Source organism: Phoca vitulina, unplaced genomic scaffold (genome assembly GCF_004348235.1).
Source record: "Phoca vitulina isolate PV1807 unplaced genomic scaffold, GSC_HSeal_1.0 scaffold41, whole genome shotgun sequence".
Taxonomy (NCBI): Eukaryota; Metazoa; Chordata; class Mammalia; order Carnivora; family Phocidae; genus Phoca; species Phoca vitulina.
This window is the reverse complement of record NW_022589744.1, coordinates 10,784,931-10,807,655: the sequence shown is the minus strand read 5'-3', so window position 1 is coordinate 10,807,655 and position 22,725 is coordinate 10,784,931. Positions and strand designations below refer to the sequence as shown.

Here is a 22,725-nt window from a genome sequence, read left to right as displayed (position 1 = left end):
CTAGGTGTATACCCAAGAGAATTGAAAACATATGTCCATGTAAAAACTTGTTTGCAAATGCTCATGGCAACATTACTCATAATCGTTAAAAACTGGAAACAACCTAAATGTACATCAACTGATGGATGAATAAATAAAATGTGGCATACCCATACAATGGAATATTATTCAGCTATAAAAACAAATGAATACGGACACATGCTACAACACAGACCAACCTTGGAAACATTGTGCTAAGTGAAAGGATCCAGGCAAAAGAGGCCATCTATTGTACCATCCCATGCCTATGAAATATCTGAAATACCTAAATTCACAGAAACGGGAGGTAGATTAGTGGTTGCGACGGGCTGGGGGAAGGAGTAAGGGAGAGTGACTGCTAATGAGTCAGGGGTTTCTTTTTGGGGTGATAAAAAGGAATTGGGTGTGGTGATGGTTGCAGAGCTTTGTGATTGTCCTAAGAACTGCTGAGTTGTACACTTTAAAAGGGTGAATTGTGTGGTATGGGAATCATATGTCAGTATGAACATAATCAAGGAGCAGAGGGAAGAATCAGGAGTGGTGGAGTTCTCCTGGTAGAAAAGTCTCTGGGTAGCATTTGGCATTGTGTGGATCTGAGGCTCTGGAAGAAGGTGTTCACGGCAAGTGGACAGCCCTTTATGATTTGTGAGTATTTTATGTGGTCGAATTTGATCATTCCATCAGTCAGAGAAATGAAAATGATACTTCCAAGAAGTGGTAGGTGCTGTAAGGAGACCTGAGCTAGGTGACCTGACACAGTGAGCCTCAGGGAGCAGGGGGTTGGCGCTATCGATGGCGTGGGCTGCAAGGAGCCTCTGGGAGGAGATGTCTGAGCAGAGGCCTGGAGGACGAGAAGGAGCAAGCACTTAGGATCAGGGGCAGGTTTTCAGGCACAGGCCAACAGTGAGCACAAAGGCTGTGATAGGGACATGAGCCTGGCCTGAGCAGGCCTGAGGAATGGACGAGCTGTGTGGCTTCCTCACATGCTTCAGAACAGCCTGGTAGGGCAGACTGGGAGAATATCACTGTGTCTGGGGGAAAAGTCTTAGGGGAGGAAAGTGACATGTCCAGGACCATAAAGCTGGTAAAGGCAAAGCTGGGATGGGTCGTAGGAATGAAGAAGGCAGATCTGGGTGAGACTTTAGGCAAATCAGCAGGGCAGCAAATGCACAGAAAGGACTGCTTCTTTTTTCCCCCTGACATCTGGAAACAGGGGAAGTTGGTGAGCAGATGTGAGAGTAGCACTGGTGTGTGTGTGCGTGTGTGTGTGTGCGCGTGTGTACCCGCGTGATCAAGGCAGAGTGGGCACATCAACTGGAAGCCAGCAAGCACAGCTGTGTGCTAAGCAGGAACCTGGTCTGTGCTGTGAACCTTTGTGCCCCCCTCACTAGCCTCTCCCACTGAACTTCCCATAACAAGCAACCAATTTACCCTGCACCACTTCCCACTTCTAAAGAGTTCATTGTTTCCAAGGTATACAAGGAAAAAACACCAACCAGAGTTCCCACTGGCTTTACACCTTCACTTTCTGTGAGAAAGGAAGAGATTGGTATCCTGTATTTTCAGAGAAACATTAGCTGCTTTGTCCACCTTCAGCCTCACCATAAGTGGTGGCAGACGGGGACAAGACCCACGTGTGCTGGCCCAGAGTGGAGACTGGCTGACGTCCTGTGCTGTGTTGGAGTTGGGGTCCATCCTGTCCCTCTCTGATGGTGAGCCTGTCACCTCCCCCTGGGGCTCAGCTTCTTCCTCATCTAGGATTACTCTCGATCCACTAGTCTGGGAGTAACCATGCCTGTTGAGGATGCTGCTCCTTGGGGCTCAAGGCTGCCTTCTTTTTTTTTTTTTTTTTTAAGATTTCATTTATTTATCTGAGAGAGAGAGTGAGATAGAGGGAACATGAGCAGGGGGAGCGGCCGGCAGGGCAGAGGGAGAAGCAGACTCCCCGCTGAGCAGGGAGCCCGATATGGAGCTCGATCCCAGGACCCTGGGATCATGACCTGAGCTGAAGGCAGACGCTTAGCGACGGAGCCACCCAGCACCCCCCTCAGGGCTGCCTTCTGTGTCAGGAGGGTTCAGACAGCAGGGCTGGTGCTCTGTCGAGGTTGGTGGGGAGTGGGCCCCCGGAAAGATGGTTCCAGGAAGCGAGTGGAGCAGACAGTTCAAGAGTGGGGGCCCAACTCCGGTACTCAGGTGAGATGGGTGAATGCCACCTTAAGAGTTTCCTAAGGCTGTCGGGACAAATTACCACACACTTAGTGGCTTAAAACAACACAAATTTATAATGTTACAGTCTGGAAGTCAGAGTCTAAAAGGGTCACCAGGGCTGCGTTCCTTCCGGTGGCTTTGGGGGAGAATCAGATCCCTTGACTTTTCCACAGCCCGGAGGCTGCCATGTCCTTGGTGTGTGGCTCCACCTCATCTTCAACGTCCCTTCTCCTGCTCTGACTCTGACCCTCCTGCCTCCCTCTGAGAAGGACCTTGGGCCCACCCAGATGCTCCAGGATAATCTCTCCATCTCAAGATCCTTAATTTAGTCACATCTACAAAGTCCCATTTTGCCATGTGAGCTTTACCATATTTTACAGGTTCTGGGGATTAGGACATAGACATCCTTAGGAAGCCAGTATTCTGCTCACCATGCCACGGAACCGCCCTGTCCAGGCATTATTCCCCAGCCCACCCCCCGCCATCATTTTGAAAGTAATAAATGCTCATTGTTGATACTTAGGAAATTACAGAAAAAAAATGAAGAGTTAGGAAAAATAAAAAACTTTATGTCCCTGATCTTTTTTTTTTTTTTAAGATTTTATTTATTTATTTGAGACAGAGAGAATGAGAGAGAGAGAGAGAGCACATGAGAGGGGGGAGGGTCAGAGGGAGAAGCAGACTCCCTGCCGAGCAGGGAGCCCGATGCGGGACTCGATCCAGGGACTCCAGGATCATGACCTGAGCCGAAGGCAGTCGCTTAACCAACTGAGCCACCCAGGCGCCCTTTTTTTTTTTTTTTTTTAAAGATTTTTTATTCATTTATTTGAGAGAGAGAGAATGAGAGAGAGCAAGCACATGAGAGGGGGGAGGGTCAGAGGGAGAAGCAGACTCCCCGCCGAGCAGGGAGCCCGATGCGGGACTCGATCCAGGGACTCCAGGATCATGACCTGAGCCGAAGGCAGTCGCTTAACCAACTGAGCCACCCAGGCGCCCTATGTCCCTGATCTTAATGCCCAAGGCAACCTGATGTTCATTTAATATTTTTACTTATTTCCTTTTAATCTGTTCTTCTATGCATATTTTAAAAGTTGGTTGAGATTATGCTGTATATGATGTTTTAAAAAAACATTTTCACTTCCTTTGAGGATTTTCCACATAATTAACAGTATTTCTAAGCATAATTACCAGTGTCTGCATTATATTTCGTTGTCTATTTATTTCCCTGATTGATGGATGTTAACCTTGTCTCCTTTATTTTTGCTCTTTAAATAATTATGTAATGAATCTTGGTGCATATGTTTTTGTTAGCTTCTCTGATTATTTCCTGAGGACCAAATCCTAGGCATATGATCACTGGAGGAAAGTTCACGATGATTTTGATACATAATCGCCACATTGCTTTCGGTAATGGTTGAACCCGTTACATCCTTGCCAGCAGCTTCTCCGTGTGTCCCTGCCATGTCACCCATGTCAGCAATATAGTAGTCACAAAAACTTGGTTGGTTTCTTATGTGAAAATGACATCACTTTAAAGTGTTTTCATTTGCTAGATTATGGAAATGGAACACTTCCAATTTTATCATCCACCTGAATTTCCTCTTTGTGACTTGCCTTTTCTTGCCCCTTACCAATTTTCTAAATGGAGCCTTAATGTGCGTCTTTTATACACTCTTTCAAAAAAATGATTATTAATCCTTTTCTACGTTATTGGTTCTAAATATTTCTTGCAGTCTGTTCTTTGCCTCCCTTCAGTCGTTTTGGGGGTATATCCAAGTGTTACATTTATAAACGGCCAAATTCACAGACTCTTGCGTGATGTCTTCCATGAATTTTTAAACTTAGAAAGTGCTCCCTTGGGCGCCTGGGTGGCTCAGTTGGTTAAGCGACTGCCTTCGGCTCAGGTCATGATCCTGGAGTCCCAGGATCGAGTCCCGCATTGGGCTCCCCCCTCAGCAGGGAGTCTGCTTCTCCCTCTGACCCTCCCCCCTCTCATGTGCTCTCTCTCTCTCTCTCATTCTCTCTCTCAAATAAATAAATAAAATCTTGAAAAAAAAAAAAAAGAAAGTGCTCCCTTTCATTCAGAAATATTATAAAGGCTCACTTCTGTGTTCTTCTAGTTTAAGAAGTGATTACTATTATATGTTGACCTTCTTAATCTCCCTGTGTTTACCTAAGTGGAGCACGGGGAGAGGTGACAGGATCCAGCCACACTTGTGGGAAACCCTTCCCCTCCCCACTTATCTTTTTAGTGTCCTATGGTACAAAAGACCACACATTGTATGACTACGTGTACATGAAATGTAGATTTCAAAATAAAGAAATCTATAGACAGGACGTAGGTTAGTGGGGGAGCAAATCAGGAGTACAGGGTTTCTTCTGAGGTGATGAAAACATTCTGGAAATAGAGGTGATGGTTGCACAGCTCTATGAATATCCTAAAAACCCCAGAGTATATGCTTTAAAATTAAGAGTAAAATTTATGATATGTGAATTATATCTCAATTTTTAAAATGGACAAAAGTAAATTCTTAGCCTTAAACACACTTTAATTCATTTTAGAAAGGAAGAAAATTGGTCACTGTCTTTAACTTAGCAAATTGGAAGAGCACAAGTAGTAATCTTGAGGAAAGAGGAGGAATAAAATCACATATATGAGAAATTAATAACTTAGGAAATAAAAACGAATCTCAAAAGTGGTTTAATGCAGGAGAAAAACAAGGAGGAGAGGAGGAGAAACAGAAGGAGGACATCCTGCAGCAGGTGTAATCCACACAAATCACAGACCGCATGTGGTCAGAACGTGTAATAATAACAGATACGGACATTTTAATTATAAAAGGATACTTCCTAATGCAGGACTTTATGCTAATACATACTCCATGAAATAGGTTAAATTTCTGTGAAAAACAAACCAAAACAATAGAACAGATTCAAGAACCATCAAAGAACTTGAATATTCAATACTCAAGGGAATTCAACAATATTCAGAGGGAAAACACTTTCCAGTAATCAAAGTATTTGTCCCAATAACGAATTTGCCAGATAGTTTTGTAGATAATTTCTTAGGATTCTAAAGACACAGAAATTCCTTTGCTCTATTTATGTACTGATCTTGGCACATGGAAAAGATATAAATCTGCCAGATTAATTGTGTAAAAGGAGCATCTCATATCAAACCTCAGCAGACAGCCCAAAGAAAATTCCAGAAAAGAGCCTTCCTTAGGACTATAGGGCTGGAGCTGAGTACTGACAGCCAGGGTCAGCTAGCAGGCGGGGTTTGTGTGGCCACACTCCATTGCTGGTGGGGACATTTCGAGTGAAGCCAGTGTTTTCAAATTGAGAGGTTCCACACAAAATCCGGATTCCTGGCTACTCTAGAAAAATGAAAAGATCTGAAGCCACAGAGCCCATATCTTGCATGAGGACAATAGGCTGAAGTGGACTGGGGCCATGCCTTCCACTGGGTCATTTGCTCTCCATATGACATTGACCACAGGGAGGGGGAGGAGTGGATTATCGGAAGCTGTCATTGCTCAGTGTGGACATTTTTGTTTCTCTGAGATGTATAGTTGTGCTCTTAGGTGATTTCTGTGGTGGCTTTGACCCAGTGGAGTTTTGAAGGACAAAGATCTATCTTGTGGAAGGTGTATTCCCTCTTTGACTGTTACTCAACTCATCAGGCTCTTGGGTTTATTGGGGCTACTTGTGATGCAGGAGTTTGTGGCTCTGCCCTCAAGGGGTGGAGTGGGGTGTGACAAGCACATGGCTTTGTGTTTTCAGGCTCATCTGCCCTCGTAGCAGTGTCCAATGCAGTGAGTGGCCCAGTGCGGGGCTCACTGACCGTGCAGTGTCGCTATGAACCTGGGTGGGAGACCTATAGTAAGTGGTGGTGTCGAGGAGCTGAGTGGAGACGCTGCCGTATCCTCGTTCGAACTGATGGATCAGAGCGGGACAAGAAGGCTGACCGAGTGTCCATCAAGGACAATCACAAATTGCGCACATTCACTGTGACCATGGAGGAGCTCAGGTGGAACAATGCAGACACTTACTGGTGTGGGATTGAGAGAACTGGACCTGACCTTGGGGTTGAAGTTAAAGTGACCATTGACCCAGGTAAGAGTATGTGTGGGTGTGGAGGTGTCTCTTCAGGGTCTTCTCTGTCCTGGTCCCTGAGGTTCCTCTCCAGTGACTTAAGGCCACTTGGAGCGAACTGTTACACAGGGGGGTTGAGTCCTGAGTTCTTCTAGGACCCCAACTGACCTCATGGGTTGGGAGGGACAGGGCTTCTCTTAGATGCTCTCATGGCTCCCAGGACCTCCTCCAGGATGGGATCAAGCCTTTCTGGGCACCTGTTTCTCTGCACAGCACAGTGCTTGAGTCTATTGTCCATAGAGATCAAGGTCATGGTCCCAGTTTCATCCCAGCACCAGCAGAGACCAAAGGACCTTCTTCCTTGGGACCCAGAGAACCCAATTCCTGCTAATGCTTTCCTGGACCTCTGGTGCCCACATGTCCCTGCTCATTCTGGAGTTTGGGGCCAGGCTATTCCCACTCCCTGTTCCATACCCAGGCTGAGAGGGAAGAGGCCCAGCACAGTGGGGGTTCTGTGGTTGATTCCTGAGGTCCGAAAAGGCCTTCCCAGTCGAAAGGCTGCATTTCTGGTGCCTGAAATCCCATTACAGGCCATATATGCATTTGGGTCTAATGATGTTCTCTTCTTAAGTACTTCTAGAATGCAGACACTCCTGGGAGGGGCAGCTCAGAGGTCCCAGTGCCTTGGTTTGAATGAGCTGGTCTGTTGGGCTCTGCTTCCCTGACCCCCAGATAAGAAGCACCAGCTCACAGGGCACTTGTGGCCAGGGGACAGCACGGAGTCCACAGAGCCCCCACCCTACCTGAACCTGTGAGGCGTGTTACTGTTGCAAAGGGTAGCACTTTCACTGTCTCACTGAACCTGGAAAATGTTCCTGAGAAGTGACTCTCCTCCCTGTAGAAGCTTAGTAACTTGCCCAAAGCAAAGGCTCTTCCTGAACATTATGAGTTTGTTCAGGGGTGGTCCTGAGCTTAGAAGTCACAGATCTTGGGAGTGTTATAGCCACCAGGCCAGCTCCTCCTTCTGCTCCTGTCCTTTCTGGATAAATGAGACTGGGGGAGGCATTGGCAGACACCTTGTCATAGGCAGTGGCTGAACTCCAGCTGCCTTTGCCCTGAGGTAACATTAGGCCCCCTCTAATCCTTCCAGGGCCCGCTTGACATCCTCCCTGGACCTGTACCCAGTCCTTCCTGCCTCTGAGGCTGAGTCTCCTAGTGGCCAGGGAGATATGAGCAGTCCAGGCTATAGAACTTTCCCATGGCCTAGCTCCAGGCTCCCCCGCCCACCCCAGGCTCAAAGCCACGTGCAGGGCCGTGGGCAGGTGAGCAGGCTGAATAGTGCATAATCTGGTTTGTATGCTTAGCACCAGCTACAATATCAACCACCACCACCTCAACCACCATGTCCGCAGCACCAGCAGAGACCAAAGGCCCCCCGACTGTGAGCCACCACTCCAATGGCAGGTAAGCCAGCTCCGGTGCACTGTTCCCTGCGGTCGACTTGGCCCAAACTCCTCCAATGAGGGGACCTTTGCAGTCCCAGGTGCCAGCCAGAGCTTGTCCCGAGACCATTTTCCTCCTTTGAGAGGGTGAGGATGCCAGGGGCTCTTCCCACTTGCTATCAGGCCCCACAGTGTCCTTGGAGCCCCTCAGATCCTTCCTCCTGGAGCCCAGTACAGTTTGTAGATGTGTTGGTGCATTCACTCTTCTATCTCATTTTTACTGAATTAACTTCTACATGGCCAGCCCTTTGTTGAGCTCTGGAGGCATAGACATGGAGCTGCCCCCCAGGAGCTCAGCGTGCAGGGTGGGAGACTGACGAGCAGGTAGTCAGTGCAGATGGTGTGACCACTGTGTGTGTGTGTGGGGGGTACCAATATCGTAGGGCCACAGGGAGAGCTCTTGGTCCAAATGCCAGGAGAACAGGGAGGACTTGGAGACATCCTGTTTCCCCTAATTACTGTTATGGCAAGAATGGCAGTACTGATGTTTGCCCCATCTCGAGAGCACCTGTCAGCTCACAGAGGGCTTTTCTGTCCATTGTCTGTTAATTCTTGGACCCTGCTTCATGAGGACGAGTAGGCAGATACAAATGCCCATTTTATAGAGGAAGAAACTGAGTCTCTCTCATGCTTCTTAGCACTCTGCCCAGCCAATGCAGCTGAAGTGGCTTTCTGGAAGCTCAGAGGCCTCTTTCCATCGCCTCCTTGGCTCTTTTGACTTTGTTTCTAGACTTGCTGTGATCTCCTTTTGCTGGGCTTTCTTGTAGAATCTGGATGGGAGGTCCCCAATTCTTCTACCCCCACCCAGGACCCCCTCTCTTCACCTCTCCCATTTGCCCTCTGTTTCAAAAGTTTCTTTTTTTTTTTAATTTTTTATTGTTATGTTAATCCCCATACATTACATCATAAGTTTTAGATATAGTGTTCCATGATTCATTGTTTGTGCATAACACCCAGTGCTCCATGCAGAACGTGCCCTCCTCGATACCCATCACCAGGCTAACCCATCCCCCCAACCCCCTCCCCTCTAGAACCCTCAGTTTGTTTTTCAGAGTCCATTGTCTCTCATGGTTCTTCTTCAAAAGTTTCTTTTTACTAACCTGCTTTTAATAAGTAATAGTTAAAGAGTTTCCTCTTTTTATGAATCAAAGCTGTATATAAGTATCAATTAGGGTCTTTGATCAGCATGAGATGGATTCATTCATTTATTCATTCAAATAATTATTGAGCCCCCACTCATGCCTATCACTCTCTTGGGGAATAAAGAGGGTACTAGGAAGAACAGAATGATCAAGCTGTCTGCATTCCAGGTACTTACAATTGAAAGATAATTAATGTGCCAGATAGAGTTAATTAATTCATCGATTGATGAGTTTATTCTATAAATTCTGTGATTAGTGGTGAATAAGAGATAGTCTTTGCATTAGACTCAGGCTCAGGCTGCCTTAACAAAGCACCACATCCCGGGCCACTTCAAGAACAGATGTTTATTTATACACAGTCTGGAGGCCAGAAGCTGAGATCAAGGTGTCAGCATGGTTGGCTCCTTCTTGGGGCTCAAAAGGAGAATGTGGTGGCTTTTGGCCATCCTTGTTACTCCTTGCTTTATGGCACCGTGACCTCAATTTCTTCCTCTGTTGTCACATGGCCTTCTTCCTTCGCATATCTGTGTGTGGCTAAATTTCCCTCTTGTAAGGACACCAGCTATTGGGTTAGGACCCCTCCCAATCCAATAGGACCTCATATTAACTTGATTACACCTGCAAAGATCTTATTTCCAACTAGGTCACCTTCACAGGTTCTGAATGAACATGAATTGTGGGGGTGGGGGACACTCTTTAATCCAGTACAGCAGGGGCAAGTGTAGAAGCGGAGAGACCTTTCTTTTTTTTTTTTTAATTTTTTTATTGTTATATTAATCCCCATACTTGGAGAGACCTTTCCAGAGCCCGTTGCCATACAATTTCCGTTAGGTGTCTAGACCCACAGAAACATTGTGGAACCCTCCTATCCTTTAAAAAAAATTCCTTTTTTACCATCTCTGAGGACACCCAGGAGTGGGGTTCCCAGGCTAGAAACCCCAGGCTTGCAGGTCAAAAGGTGTGTGGCCCTCCTTGCTACCAGGTGGCCGGGGTGCGGCCCAGAAGCAGGAGGTGGGCCGGGGTGCATGGTGTTCTTTTATTGTTTCCAGCGCTAACTCCATGAAGCTCAGCATCCTGATTCCCCTCATCTTGGCTGTGTTGCTGCTTCTCCTGGTGACGGCCTCACTCTTGGCCTTGAGAAAGATGAAGCAGCAGAAGAGAGGTGATCAGATATGGCTGACGCTGCGCTGGGGCTGGGCTGGGCTGGGTGGGAGTGTGGGGCTGATGGCTGGCTCTGCTTCCACATTCTCACGGTAAATGCACCCCCCTCCTCAGAACTCACTAGGGTCTCAGCTCTTTTGGGGTGCTCTCCAGCACCCCTCCCCCGTCACAGCCTGGGGACTCTTGTAGTCAAGGAGGAGTGGGGGCTCATTCTTGCTCATCACGTTTCCTCCCCGGTGTATGTCTGCGACCTAAGTTCTAAGTACTTTCTGTGCTCCTCAATATCTAGGCTTTTGAAACTAAAAACCAGGAGAAAAGAACTTATTTCTGTGTTGTCTATAAAATTGGGGGTGGGTGGGCAGAGAGAAACAGGAACCACAAGCACTTGAAAGTTGGCCCATCAGATGCTGACCCGGCTTGTGCATCTCACTCAGAGGGCAGCCTGGAGGGGACATTCGTGTGCTAGGATTGGCCAGGCACCAGTGATGCAAGGAGGGGACAGGCTCAGCCGCCCAGCAGCCCACAGCCCACCTGAAGACTAACTGGAATTCATTGGGTTAGAGGCGACAAGACAGATAGAAATCAAGTACCATGGAGCCGAAGACGGAGGGATTCAGCACCCTGGGTAGCTGGGAAGACAGGTGTGACTTTGAGTTGACTCCTGAGTGACCAATCTAGTAGAGAAATGGGGGCATTCCAGGCAGGATTTCTGGCAGAAGTTAGTCTGAGCCTGCAATTGCACAGAAGGAAACTTAACCCCAGGGACGCCAATTGGTGGCAGGGCCACCCGATCAGCTGATTGTCCTTCTGTGATGTGGGGGAGATGGGCGAGGTGTCCTTATTTCTCAGGTGGAGAACTGAAAGCTCAAAGAGGTGAAGTGACCAATGTCACAGAGTGTGTCATCTGAGGAGTCAGAACCAGGTCTCATCTCTCTGAGCCTGGAGCCCAATTCACCTCTTTTCTTCCAGATTTCTCTTCCCCAGACCTGGGGGCCCTGCGAGTCTAGGGGTGGGCTTTCTAATTCTGATTGTTTTTGTCTTTTAGCTGCTGGGATATCCCCAGAGCAGGTAAGAGAGTCCCTGAGGTCAGACCAGAGACCCCAGACAGCTCCTTTCTCTCCGTCCTCATTTTCCTTCTCCCAGGAGCACTGAGGTCCAAACATATCAGACAAACTATATGCCCAAGTGTCTGTGTGTTCACGGCCTGGGAGGATGGGGGGTGGACTCTGGAAACAGCCAGAAGGGGGAAGGGCTGGAAAGGAGCAGGTGTGGGGGTTGCAGAGGAAGCTGGGAGAGGGGGACCCAGGGAAGCACAGGGTCTGTGTCCCTCTGGGGAAGACGACCTGGGCTTTCTTTCCAAGGTGGTCCAGCCCCCAGAGGGGGACCTCTGCTATGCAAACCTGGCTCTGGAGCCAACCAGCACCTCCCACAACTCCTCCCAGAAGAAGGCCTGTACAAAGTCCTCCTCCTCTGCCCTGGATAATCAGCAGGAAGTGGAATATGTCACCATGGTGTGTACTTGGTGGGGCTGCTGTGGGGCTTGGAGCCAGATCTGCCATTGCCCCTGCTCTGAGGATGGGCTTTCTCCCTCCCGTGGGGGCACAGAGGAGGAGGGGCAGGTGCTGGGTCAAGCCATAGCCATTGAAAGACTTGCCTGTGTAGCTCCCCCAGACTTTGGGCTTTTGGAAGTGTCTCCATAGCCGGCCTCAGCACTGGGGGACTCAGAGTCCCATTAGACATGGCCCTTATGCTTGGCAGCAGAGACCTGGACAGGCCTGGGATTCCATGTGAATTGTGCTGCCCTAGCGTGGAGTGGAGGGAGGGTCTTCTGCCCTGAAGGCTCTGTGCCCCCACCTCATCCAAGTCCTTCTCCTTCCCTGGGCAAAGCCTCTTGCCTGCCTCTCTGACCCCTTGGGAATCTTTATTACAGGCCGCCCTTCCGAAGGAGGACATTTCCTACGTGGCTCTGTCTTGGGAGCCTTTGAATGAGGAGTCAACCTATTACAACATGAACTACCATGTTGCCCACGTTCCCAGCAGGAGCCACGAGGAATCCATGGAATACAGCAGCATTAGGAGATCTTAGCCTGAGCTCCAGGCTCCCCTCTCGAACCCCACATGAGGCCTGTGAGCATGTTCCTGCCCTGTCTGCTTTCTGCCCCCATTCACTTCACAAGGACCAACCAGGGACTGAAGCCTCGGCCTTGTCTCAGGGGGCTTTTGGGAGGTAGATAGGGGTCTCTCTACATCTCTTTTTCTCCCATACAGCTTAAGAGGGGTTGGGGATATGCTCTGGAGTTGCTGAGGGAGTAATAATGATAATGATAATAATAATAATTAACCTTTATTTATTGCTTAACATGTATGGTGGGCTGAATAATGGCCCCCAAAGTTCTCTGTGTCCCAATCCCCAGAACCTGTGAATATGGCAAAAGGAGCCACGTGGATGTATGAAGTTGAGGGTTTTGAGATGAGGAGAGTATTCTGGATTCTCCATGTGGGCCCTAAATATAATCACAAGGGTCCTTGTAAGAAGGAGGCAAGAAGGTCATAAGAGGAGAAGGCAGCCGATGACAGAGGCAGAGGTTGGAGTGATGTGGCCAGAAAAGGCAAGCAATGGATTGTCCCCTGGAGCCTCTAGAAGGAACCAGCCCTGCCAACACCCTGACTTTAGTCCAGTGAAACAGATTTTGTCCTTCTGGCCTCCAGAATTATAGGAGAATAAATTGATGTTGTGTTAATGAATTCAGTAAACGTGTGGTCATTTGTTATGGCATCGACAGGAAACAGATATGCTATGTGGCAGGCACCTTCCCCAAATTCTCTACCCCCAGTGACTAGCTGAATCCTTGCAACAACACTATGAGGGCGTCTTTATCATTGCCTCCGTTTTACAGATGAGGAATCGAGGTGCAGAGAGGTTCAGTGATGTACCAAGTTTTATCGCTAGGAAGCGGAGGAGTTGAAATTTGAACTTGGGCATTTGGGCTCCCGAGTCTGGCGTCTGGGCCACTGTCCTGCATGGCACGTCTAAGGACGAGGGGGTATGAGCACTACTCATGCAGGGATTGTTAGCGAGTATTCACAGGTGCCGGACTTACCACCTCTGTTCTAGAGTCCTGGCAGCCCTCCCTCCAGAGTATGTCCTGAATCCCAGGATGGTGGCATGGCTCGTTGTGTCTGTGGTTACCGGCCAAGTCCAAGCAACCAGCCAGTCCCCTGCCCGCTGTCCTTCTTTCCTTTCCAGCCCCAGAGACCATACTCCTTCCAGCAGTCAAAGTGATCTTTTTAAAACACAGACCTGGTCACTTGCTGCTTATCACCTTCTGGTGGCTTCTTCTGCATGCAGCAGGAAGTCCCGGGGAAGTACAGGTCCCTGCCTGCCCCTATGACCCCAGCTCCAGCCACCCTCCTTTTGAAAAGATGAAGCTTAAGAAAAAAAAAAAAAGAAAAGGCGAAGCTTGCTCTTTTCTCAGGGCATTGACACTTGCTGTATCTTCTTTCTGGAATGTTCTCCTCACAGATGTGTGACCAGTTAGCTTCTTTTATCATCACATCTTAGCTCAAATGTCCCCTCCCAGAGTAGACTTCCCTGACCACCTTGAAGGCAGTAGCTCCTGCCACTACCTCCAATTTCACTCTGTCCTGTTGCCCTGTCTTACTTCCTCCATAGCAGGCACAGCTTTATGAACTTATTTATTGGCATGTGGGTTTATTGTTTCCCCCCTCCACTAGGCTGCAGTTTGCCTGAAGGTGAGGACTTAGTCCCTTACTGCTGTATCCCCCTGCCTAGTTTTAAGGTCACATACATTGCGGATGCTTGAATGTTTTTATGTTGCCTTGAATGAATAAATAATGCGACGGTCCAGGCATGGGAACACGGGGCAAGCTTTCAGGAGCAGGGACACCTGTGTCTGTCATTCTAGGAAAAGGGTCCTGAGCCACCTGGGCAATCAAAGGAATTTCAGCATCAAACTCCCAGAAGCATGAAGTGGAGAGATTTCTTTCTCCCCTCCTAAAGCCAGGGGAGGCAGGAGGGGCCATGATTCCTCCTAACTGGAGGACAAAGTTCCATTACTTCACTTAGGTCTCTTTTGGTGGGCGCTGGGATGAAGCATCAGGGAAAGGAGTCATGGTTTGGGTAGAAATGATGAGCTAACCTCGGGCTACAGGCAGGTGCCCCAGCAGGGACAAGGGCTCTAGTCGTATTTATGGGCTGCTGTTAGTGTGTCCTGGGGTTGCCCAACTTCTCACAGCTACAGATACCCCAGGTGGTCTGGGGGAGGTGGCCTTGGTGGATGTCCATCCCAGCATGCGTTGCTCTCTGCTCCTGTTCCCACTCCCTGAATGATGATTCCCTAGAACCTCAAGAGCAGTACCATCCTGGGGAAATTTGCAGAGTCTAGGCAAACTTAAATATTATTGGGCTGGTCATTTAAGCTGGCTGGGTCAGTGAGACTGTTTTGACCCAGAGCAAGAAGTGGCTACAGAGGGATCTTTAAGTGAAAAAGCTCAAAGCAGAACAAGACTAGAGTGAGTCGAAGTATAAGAATAATAGAAAGCCTTGGGCCAGTGCATCACTGTGCCATTTTAGCTATTGTGCATAAAGTAGCTTTATTGCTGAGTTTTTTAGCAACCAGCACACAAACAGAACCTGTAAGTACATGGTTATTCTGGATAGTAAGGAATTCATTTTTTCTGGTAATCCATCACAGAAACTAGTGAAAGTTAGAGCCTTGACAGTTCTGATGTAAATCTAGAATCACAGGGAAGACTAGAATTGAGTTCAGTTTGGTTTGGCTGGAGGAATCTGGTTGATTCTGCCTTTATCTTGACGTTACATATGGGCTGGAAATGGAAGGTTCTGGCAGCCTAGCTGAACTGAGGAAAGAAAGGTATATCCACTTAGAAAGACAGATCCACTCTGATCACATTTGATTGCCTTATTCAAGCTTCCAAAAGATGTCTGCCAGATATGTCACTAGAGGTAATGTCTTTATCCAAAATTCCAGCCATCTGGATTGGTGGCTGTCTGAAAAGGGACCTTTTCTTGTCCTGAGAGGTGAGGTTGACTAGCTCATGACAGTTGTGAAAGCTGTCCGGTCCGTTCTACATTCTGCAGCTGGACTGAGCAGATTTCTGACTGGTGGTCCTCACGGAAAGCACTCGGGTTCTCCGGGTTTGGGTCATGACTGTAGGGATCCACCCTGCATCCAGCCCAATTTATTCAAGCTTGAACTGAAATTTAGAGAGCGCTGGGGGGAAGTAGTCAAGGCCAGGGGAAGGGAGGCAAACATATACAAGCAGTCTGAAAGGAAACTGTTTCATAATGTTTATAGATTGGTATCTTGGTGTTGTCTCAGTCATATCCGGCCACTCCATAAAGATTTTGCTAAGGCAGATGATAGGTGACAGACTAGCACCTTTACCGTAAGAATGAGCAAGTTCAGATATGGTTCCTCTGGTCTGAGTGGGATTTTGCTCTGTGGTTTCTAGGAAAGCACATTCTGTTCAGACAAACTCCAAGATATTTAACCACTCAGCTCTGACTGAGTGCCTAATTATTTATAGCTTGTCTAAAGTTGCTGGGCTTTCCCTCCTTTGATTTTTAAATCATTAATATTTAAAGATCCCACTTATGAAAATTGTAGGTTTGGAGCAGTCTCCTTTCAACAACTGTATGCATATTACTGGCTCCCAGAAGATGGAGCCTTCTTCTTTTTTTTTTTTTTCCCAAAGATCTTATTTATTTATTTGACAGAGAGAGAAGGAGCAAGACAGCACAAGCAGGGATAGTGGCAGGCAGAGGGAAAAGCAGGCTCTCTGCTGAGCAGAGAGCCCAATGTGGGACTTGATCCCAGGACCTGGGATCGTGACCTAACCCAAAGGCAGACCCTTAACTGACTGAGCCACCCAGGTGCCCCAAAGATGGAGCCTTTTTGAGAGTCAGTTGAGGGAGAGAAACATACTGAGCCGGTAATCTTCAAAATACATGATTAAGATAAATGCTGGACACGGGTGCTTGGGTGGCTTAGTTGGTTAAGCAACTGCCTTCGGCTCAGGTCATGATCCTGGAGTCCTGGGATCGAGTCCCGCTGAGCAGCGAGCCTGCTTCTCCCTCTGACCCTCCCCCCTCTCATGCTCTCTCTCTCTATCTCATTCTCTCTCTCAAATAAATAAATAAAATCTTTAAAAAAAAAAGATAAATGTTGGACTGAAGTGAGGCTGAAAACCTACCTTTGCTTGATACCTTGGAAATAGAGTTCATAGCCACTTAGCCTTGGAAAGGCCAGACTGCTGGAAACAGTTGATATCATGTACCAGTACTTTTTTTAGATTGGAAGGGATTGCTATTGTGGTCAGCCATTTTTTTTTACCAAGCAGGTGCATTCTTTTCCAATGTAAATGGAATTGAGAATTGGTCAGATCATTGAAAAAGTTGCTTAAATCAGGAAACTGTAAAAGAAGTATATTCTTTATTTAAGTGACTTCTTTCTACTCAAAATATCTAAATGTGTAGTAATTTGCTAGTGTTCTGATGTAGACTTAAGTCTTTTCTTTGCTTACAGGTCTGCTGAAGGAAGAGCTCATTGCTGTTTCTGCACAAACCGCCCACGTTGTATTGTCTTGTTCCAGTTTCTCTAACATGGAGCAAGACATTCTAGACACTTATGAAGCAATCAGATTGCAAGACCTTTCTTCGTTTTTACGTTTTTTCCTCCTGATATTTTACAGTTCTCTCACTCATTCCTAGTTTAGTTAGCAATTTTTTGACAGAATTTTTTTTTTTAACGACATGATTTTATTGAGTCTTTCCAAAGCATTCAATCTAGTTTTTGTAGAAATGACCATTCTTTTTTTGTTTACCCTCTTATGACATTGGTCAATATCCTTTTTGTTTGCACTTTTTTTTTTTTTTAAAGATTTTATTTATTTATTTGACAGAGAGAGACACAGTGAGAGAGGGAACACAAGCAGGGGGAGTGGGAGAGGGAGAAGCAGGCTTCCCGCCGAGCAGGGAGCCCGATGTGGGACTCGATCCCAGGATCCTGGGATCATGACCTGAGCCGAAGGCAGACGCTTAACGACTGAGCCACCCAGGCGCCCCCTGTTTGCACTTTTAATTGATTAGTTTATACGTGGATTAATTGACATAATTATAATTAGTGTGTATGATTGACCAAAAGTTTGAAGAGTGTTGGCTAATCTGGTACATTGGTTAAGAGAAGGTTTTGTTAAGAAAGTTTCTACTAAACTATTTGTTATGACCCTAATTTCGTAAAAGAAAGGACATTTGAGCACGACCAGGCCAGAATAGTAGGCAGGTTTCCTAAGAAAGGATAGTTGATAGCTTTCTGCCAATATGGTTTAGGCTGTGTGTGTGTAATCTCCTACAAATTGATTGATACTTTGTCCAGGGATGGTACTCACATGTGGACTAAGGACTGGCAGCCACTGATCTCATTCACACTGTTCTCTGGACATGGATTCTCTCTGCTATATCCCAGCCGGTGTGGCCTAGGGTTCCCCAAAGGCCTCTAGTAATCATATTCGTCTGGACGCTGACTAAGGTTGTCATTCACGATGGCCCCATGGCCCTACATCAGTTGGGAAAAGGGCCTCTTCAGTCAGATTCCCCCTGCCCAGCATAAGCCCTTCCCCAAACTAGCCCATTGTGACTACAAACTCACATGGCCCTGTCTTGAGGGTGTGCAGTTCTTGCATCAAGAAAGGATGATGAACTCAGTTCTGCTGAAGGAACCTCTGAGGACAGGTTCAGAATTAAAGAAGGGGTAAGACTTTGTTCCTAAGGGTCACAGATAGAGAAGAGACATTCTAGACCTTTGTGTGGTAGAACATCTACTTCAGCAGAGAGGAGGTGTTTACTACAGGTTCCAGCATAAAAATTCCATCCTGGGGAGTTTCTGAAGCCTCCCACATCCCTCCCCATCATCACCTTCCTTCTTCTGTGTTGCAGACCCAGATGTCCCCAATCCTGTCTTTTTTTTAGCTTATTGTTTCATTTTAAGTTATAAAATATTTGATGAGTCTATATAATGTGTATATATGTTATAAAACATAATGAAACAAACACCCATGTACCTGCCACCCTACTGAAGAAATGGAGTTTTACCAATGCTACCAAAGCCACACAGCTCATTATTTTCCTTTTTTTCTCCCAAGGAGGAATATGCTTGTATAAAGTGGCTTCGGGTTCCCTCACAGCCCTTGACCCACTCTCCTTGCCTTCATGTCAATTAGCAAGGTCATCAGGGGAGCTGGTCTGCATTACGGAGCATTCTGTACCAAACTGACAAGTCTATGCAGCTCTTCTTATTTTAATATTATTTTTCTCCGTCAATAAAACCAATGCCCAATTGTGCCTTTGTGTTATTTCAGGATCTGGCAATTGTTTTGCTATTTGAAAAGCAGCCACATAGAGTTTCCTTCTGGAATTCCCACACAGAGTACTGCCCTCTGTCAAGGATGGTGAGGGTTTCTGTGATAAAGAAGCAAAAGGTTGGGGCGCCTGGGTGGCTCAGGTGTTAAGCGTCTGCCTTCAGCTCAGGTCATGATCCCAGGGTCTTGGGATCGAGCCCCACATTGGGCTCCCCGGTCTGCAGGAAGCCAGCTTCTCCCCCTCCCACTCTCCCTGCTTGTGTTCTCTTCTCGCTGTGTCTCTCTTTGTCAAACAAACAAAATCTTTAAAAAAAAAAAAAAAAGAAGCAAAAGGTCACAGCCCCTGGTCTCAGTCATACTGCCCGCTGCCAGCCTTCTGGTCATTGGAAGGAGTTGCCAAGTTCAGACAATGACCTCATTTTAAAATTTCACACTGCCTCTGCAAGATTAATAATAAGCCAGAAAAGCAGAAGGACTAAACCCCAGAGACCCTGTGATCTTCCACTGAAATCTTTGGCAAGTGAAAGTAGGAGCAGTGGAGAGGTAAAGTATTTTCTCTTAAAACACACTGAGACATGAGAACAGAAGAGAGAGGAAGTGGAGGTAAAGTGAAGGGGAGTCTTCCCCGGAGTGGTGTTGGTGTCAGTTGAGTCTAGGCTTTCTTTCCTGGGGTTGCTATCCTGCAGTTGGGTTTCATGGAGGCAAATCCCCAGGAGGTAATATTGCTTGGCTCCTCTGCCCTTGAGACCCAATTAACGGTGACTCACTGCAGTAAGCCTGCTTTCCAATGGCATCTGGGCAGCTCTGGAGGCAGTCTTGAATCTGCATTGCGAATGAATGTCCCCCATGGCACTGACTCTGCTTTAGTGTGTGTCCTGGGCCAGGCTGAAATTGTCACCAGGGTTGCACTAGAATTGTGGGAAGTCAGCATCAGAAGGGGCAGTTTCCGGGTCAAGTCTTGCTTTCCCTGAGAATCCCGGGGGTCCAGGGAGGGCCATGTCAGCATGATAATTCGGAAGAGTTCAGGACTTGGGATCAGATGCCCTAGGGTGGGGTTCTGTCTTTTATTTACTTGCTGAGTGGCCTTGGACTATCATGATCACAAAATGTCTCTCGGGGTCCCTTGACTCCTCTGCATAACAGAGTTTCACCGAAGTGCCACACCCTCTGGCCTGTGACTTCAAAACAACCACAGTAACCTTCTGGTTTCCAGTTTGTAATAGCTTGGGTCCGCACCCATATCTCTCCAGCAGATCCCATGTATCTCTGAGAAGTCCCTTGGAGTTACCACTCACATGCCCCATAGAAGGCTCCTTCAAGGCTTTTTTAAAGCAAAATGCTAGCATTTAGTAAATATGGGTGGTGGGTACAGGGGCATTTCTTTTTTTGTTATGGTATTCTCTGTGCTTTTTTTATTATTTATTTTTTATTTTTATATATTTTTATTGTTATGTTAATCCCCATACATTACATCATTAGTTTTAGATGTAGTGTTCCATGATTCATTGTTTGTGCATAACACCCAGTGCTCCATGCAGAACGTGCCCTCCCCAATACCCATCACCAGGCTAACCCATCCTCCCACCCCCTTCCCCTCTAGAACCCTCAGTTTGTTTTTCAGAGTCCATCATCTCTCATGGTTCGTCTACCCCTCCGATTTCCCCCCTTCATTCTTCCCCTCCTGCTATCTTCTTCTTCTTTTTTTCCTTAATATATATTGCATTATTTGTTTCAGAGGTACAGATCTGAGATTCAACAGTCTTGCACAATTCACAGCGCTTACCAGAGCACATACCCTCCCCAGTGTCTATCACCCAGTCACCCCATCCCTCCCACCCCACCCCCCACTCCAGCAACCCTCAGTTTGTTTCCTGAGATTAAGAATTCCTCATATCAGTGAGGTCATATGATCCATGTCTTTCTCTGTTTGACTTATTTTGCTCAGCATAATACCCTCCAGTTCCATCCACGTCATTGCAAATGGCAAGATCTCATTCCTTTTGATGGCTGCATAATATTCCATTGTATATATATACCACATCTTCTTTATCCAGTCATCTGTCGATGGACATCTTGGCTCTTTCCACAGTTTGGCTATTGTGGACATTGCTGCTATAAACATTGGGTGCACGTACCCTTTCGGATCCCTACTTTTGTATCTTTGGGGTAAATACGCAGCAGTGCAATTGCTGGATCATATGGTAGCTCTATTTTCAACTTTTTGAGGAACCTCTATACTGTTTTCCAGAGTGGCTGCACCAGCTTGCATTCCCACCAACAGTGTAGGAGGGTTCCCCTTTCTCTGCATCCCCGCCAACATCTGTCATTTCCCGACTTGTTAATTTTAGCCATTCTGACTGATGTGAGGTGGTATCTCATTGAGGTTTTGATTTGGATTTCCCTGATGCCGAGCGATATTGAGCTCTTTTTCATGTGTCTGTTAGCCATTTGGATGTCTTCTTTGGAAAAATGTCTGTTCATGTCTTCTGCCCATTTCTTTATTGGATTCTTTGTTCTTTGGGTGTTGAGTTCGGTAAGTTCTTTATAGATTTTGGATACTAGCCCTTTATCTGATATGTCATTTGCAAATATCTTCTCCCATTCTGTCGGTTGTCTTTTGGTTTTGTTGACTGTTTCCTTTGCTTTGCAAAAGCTTTTTATCTTGATGAAGTCCCAATAGTTCATTTTTGCCCTTGCTTCCCTTGCCTTTGGCGATGTTTCTAGGAAGAAGTTGCTGCGGCTGAGGTCGAAGACATTGCTGTCTGTGTTCTCCTTTAGGATTTTGATGGATTCCTGTCTCACATTGAGGTCTTTCAACCATTTGGAGTCTATTTTTGTGTGTGGTGTAAGGAAATGGTCCAGTTTCATTCTTCTGCATGTGGCTATCCAATTTTCCCAACACCATTTGTTGAAGAGACTGTCTTTTTTCCATTGGATATTCTTTCCTGCTTTGTCAAAGATTAGTTGGCCATAGAGTTGAGGGTCCATTTCTGGGCTCTCTATTCTGTTCCATTGATCTATGTGTGTGTTTTTGTGCCAGTACCATACTGTCTTGATGATGACAGCTTTGTAATAGAGCTGGAAGTCCGGAATTGTGATGCCGCCAGCTTTGCTTTTCTTTTTCAACATTCCTCTGGCTATTCGGGGTCTTTTCTGGTTCCATACAAATTTTAGGATGATTTGTTCCATTCTTTGAAAAAAGTGGATGGTATTTTGATGGGGATTGCATTGGATGTGTAGATTGCTCTAGGTAGCATTGACATCTTCACAATATTTCTTCTTCCAATCCATGAGCATGGAACGTTTTTCCATTTCTTTGTGTCTTCCTCAATTTCTTTCATGAGTATTTTATAGTTTTCTGAGTACAGATCCTTTGCCTCTTTGGTTAGATTTATGCCTAGGTATCTTATGATTTTGGGTGCAATTGTAAATGGGATTGACTCCTTAATTTCTCTTTCTTCTGTCTTGTTGTTGGTGTATAGGAATGTCACTGACTTCTGTGCTTTGTTTTTATATCCTGCCACTTTACTGAATTCCTGTATGAGTTCTAGCAGTTTTGGGGCAGAGTCTTTGGGGTTTTCCACATAAAGTATCATATCATCTGCAAAGAGTGAGAGTTTGACTTCTTCTTTGCCAATTTGGATGCCTTTGATTTCTTTTTGTTGTCTGATTGCTGTGGCTAGGACTTCTAATACTCTGTTGAATAGCAGTGGTGATAGTGGACATCCCTGCCACGTTCCTGACCTTAGGGGGAAAGCTCTCAGTTTTTCCCCATTGAGAATGATATTCGCTGTAGGTTTTTCATAGATGGCTTTTATGATATTGAGGTATGTACCCTCTATGCCTATACTCTGAAGAGTTTTGATCAAGAAAGGATGCTGTAGTTTGTCAAATGCTTTTTCTGCATCTATTGAGAGGATCATATGATTCTTGTTCTTTCTTTTGTTAATGTATTGTATCACGTTGATTGATTTGCGGATGTTGAACCAACCTTGCAGCCCAGGGATAAATCCCACTTGGTCGTGGTGAATAATCCTTTTAATGTACTGTTGGATCCTATTGGCTAGTATTTTGGTGAGAATTTTTGCATCCATGTTCATCAGGGATATTGGTCTGTAGTTCTCCTTTTTGATGGGGTCTTTGTCTGGTTTTGGGATCAAGGTAATGCTGGCCTCATAAAATGAGTTTGGAAGTTTTCC

General features: G+C 46.4%; 2 protein-coding genes across 3 annotated transcripts in view; one reads left to right on the top strand and one right to left on the bottom strand.

The window, feature by feature from the left end:
- Positions 1-22,725, bottom strand: part of RAB37 (RAB37, member RAS oncogene family) — a 63,068-nt gene that overhangs the window by 23,549 nt on the left and 16,794 nt on the right. The window lies entirely within an intron of this gene.
- Positions 10,997-12,957, top strand: LOC116648090 (CMRF35-like molecule 1). The gene is made up of 3 exons (XM_032429895.1): positions 10,997-11,194; positions 11,488-11,637; positions 12,057-12,957. Exons 1-3 carry the CDS (start codon positions 11,012-11,014, stop codon positions 12,210-12,212), a joined length of 489 nt encoding a protein of 162 aa, XP_032285786.1. The 5' UTR covers positions 10,997-11,011; the 3' UTR covers positions 12,213-12,957.

Bases quoted from the DNA above. Each gene is read 5' to 3' on its own strand.
- LOC116648090 (XM_032429895.1), top strand. From the start codon at position 11,012: ATGTCACAGAGTGTGTCATCTGAGGAGTCAGAACCAGGTCTCATCTCT. The intron at 11,195-11,487 runs GTAAGAGAGTCC...TTTCTTTCCAAG, and splicing joins CTGGGATATCCCCAGAGCAG to GTGGTCCAGCCCCCAGAGGG. The intron at 11,638-12,056 runs GTGTGTACTTGG...TCTTTATTACAG, and splicing joins AAGTGGAATATGTCACCATG to GCCGCCCTTCCGAAGGAGGA.